The 1,704-nt window shown below is 50.0% G+C and overlaps 1 protein-coding gene across 1 annotated transcript; it reads left to right on the forward strand.

The window, feature by feature from the left end:
- Positions 1-9: 9 nt before the first annotated feature.
- LOC102257228 (signal transducer and activator of transcription 5B-like) lies at positions 10-1,693 on the forward strand (the record flags this gene model as incomplete). Its single annotated transcript, XM_005853008.2, has 3 exons — positions 10-213; positions 1,355-1,449; positions 1,559-1,693. Coding segments are annotated over exons 1-3 (374 nt in total), but the record flags the coding sequence as incomplete, so codon positions are not given.
- Between the last annotated feature and the right edge of the window lie 11 nt (positions 1,694-1,704).

Below are 1,704 nucleotides of genomic sequence, written 5' to 3' on the forward strand. Positions count from 1 at the left end.
CCTCAGGGCAGGGTGCCCTTTGCCGTGCCTGACAAAGTGCTGTGGCCGCAGCTGTGTGAAGCGCTCAACATGAAATTCAAGGCCGAAGTGCAGAGCAACCGGGGCCTGACCAAGGAAAACCTCGTGTTCCTGGCGCAGAAGCTGTTCAACAGCAGCAGCAGCCACCTCGAGGACTACAACAGCATGTCCGTGTCCTGGTCCCAGTTCAACAGGGTGAGGGCCACCGCCCCCCGCCCCCCCTCCTCCAGCTGCTGGGAGGGAGATCAGTCCCTTCCAACCAGACGCCTGCAGGAGCTTCCCTTCCCCGGCCCTCGGGCTTCCTGTCTCTAATAAAATGCGCCTGAAGCAACAGGAAGCTCCTGAATAGACAACGACATATTTTTTATGTAGAAAATCACATCTTTGCATATTTAAGTAAATTGGGCTTTGTGTGAAGCTGGTGCATTTTATAAAGGAAGCAGAGCCGGGCGGAGTACAGCTTTGGCGATGATCAGAACGTCATGGCTCAGTCCCGTTGACTCCGATGTCCCCTGATGTGTGATGCGAAGTCAGGCTCCCGCGGACCCTCAGCCCACCCAAGCGGATGCTGATGGAGGGCCCTCTTCCTCTAGCATCTGCTCGTTCAGATGTCCCCTGTCACATCTTTGATTTGAAATTTAACATTTTTCTTTTTACACCATCACCCCCGCCTCCACCCCGGGGTTTTAAGTACCCTCATTCAGAGATCTCATAGTCTCTGAGTGTAAATCTTTTTAAGTGGTTGTGTGTTAACCAGTTGGCCAACGTGTTGGCTGGCAGTCAGAGGTGTTTTGATAGGGGAAGCAGGACTTTCACTAGAATCTGATAACTGCATTTTGCTGATCATTCTTGGCGGCTGCTGTCTGCTGGAGCAATCTCTGTGGCCTTGTGATCTAATCCAGTTCAAATTTACAAGCCCCCTGGGCATCTGGCTAAGATGCCGACGCTGATTCGGTGGCTCTGGGATGAGGCCTGAAAGTTTGCATTTCTCAGGAGCTCTTGGGTGGTGGTGGTGCTGCTGCTGCTGGTCCCAGAGCCCACATCAAAACCAGCAAAGGACCGGTCAGCCCAGGGGGCAGGTGTTCGTAGCAGGGGGTGGGAGTCGCTCTGTGCTTTTTTTGCCCTGTTTCCTTCTTTTCTCCTCTATCTTGTTTTTTGTTGTTGTTGTTGTTGCAGGACCATTTATTTGGGAAAACTCAGGCAGGTCTTTATATTTGTATGGTTCTGACAGTGTCGGTGTTTATTTTCCGTTTGGTTTTTCCAGTTAAAGTAGATACAGGTACTGTTCCGAGTGTTACCTCTGCCTTCTTGTGTTCATTGTTGTGTCTCCAATCAGGAGAATTTACCAGGACGGAATTACACTTTCTGGCAGTGGTTTGATGGTGTGATGGAAGTGTTAAAGAAACATCTCAAGCCTCACTGGAATGACGGGTGAGAATCATCATTTCTTACGTCTGCCGTAAAGTAAGAAGGTTGTCTTTCTACGGTTTAAAAAAAAAAATCACTCTCTGCTTCTGCTCCTTTGACCTTTGTGATCCAGGGCTATTTTGGGTTTCGTGAATAAGCAACAGGCCCATGATCTACTCATTAACAAGCCCGATGGGACCTTCCTGCTGAGATTCAGTGACTCTGAAATTGGCGGGATCACCATCGCTTGGAAGTTTGATTCTCGTGAGTGCCCCTCCC

Source organism: Myotis brandtii, unplaced genomic scaffold, assembly GCF_000412655.1.
Source record: "Myotis brandtii unplaced genomic scaffold, ASM41265v1 C42566810, whole genome shotgun sequence".
Taxonomy (NCBI): domain Eukaryota; kingdom Metazoa; phylum Chordata; class Mammalia; order Chiroptera; family Vespertilionidae; genus Myotis; species Myotis brandtii.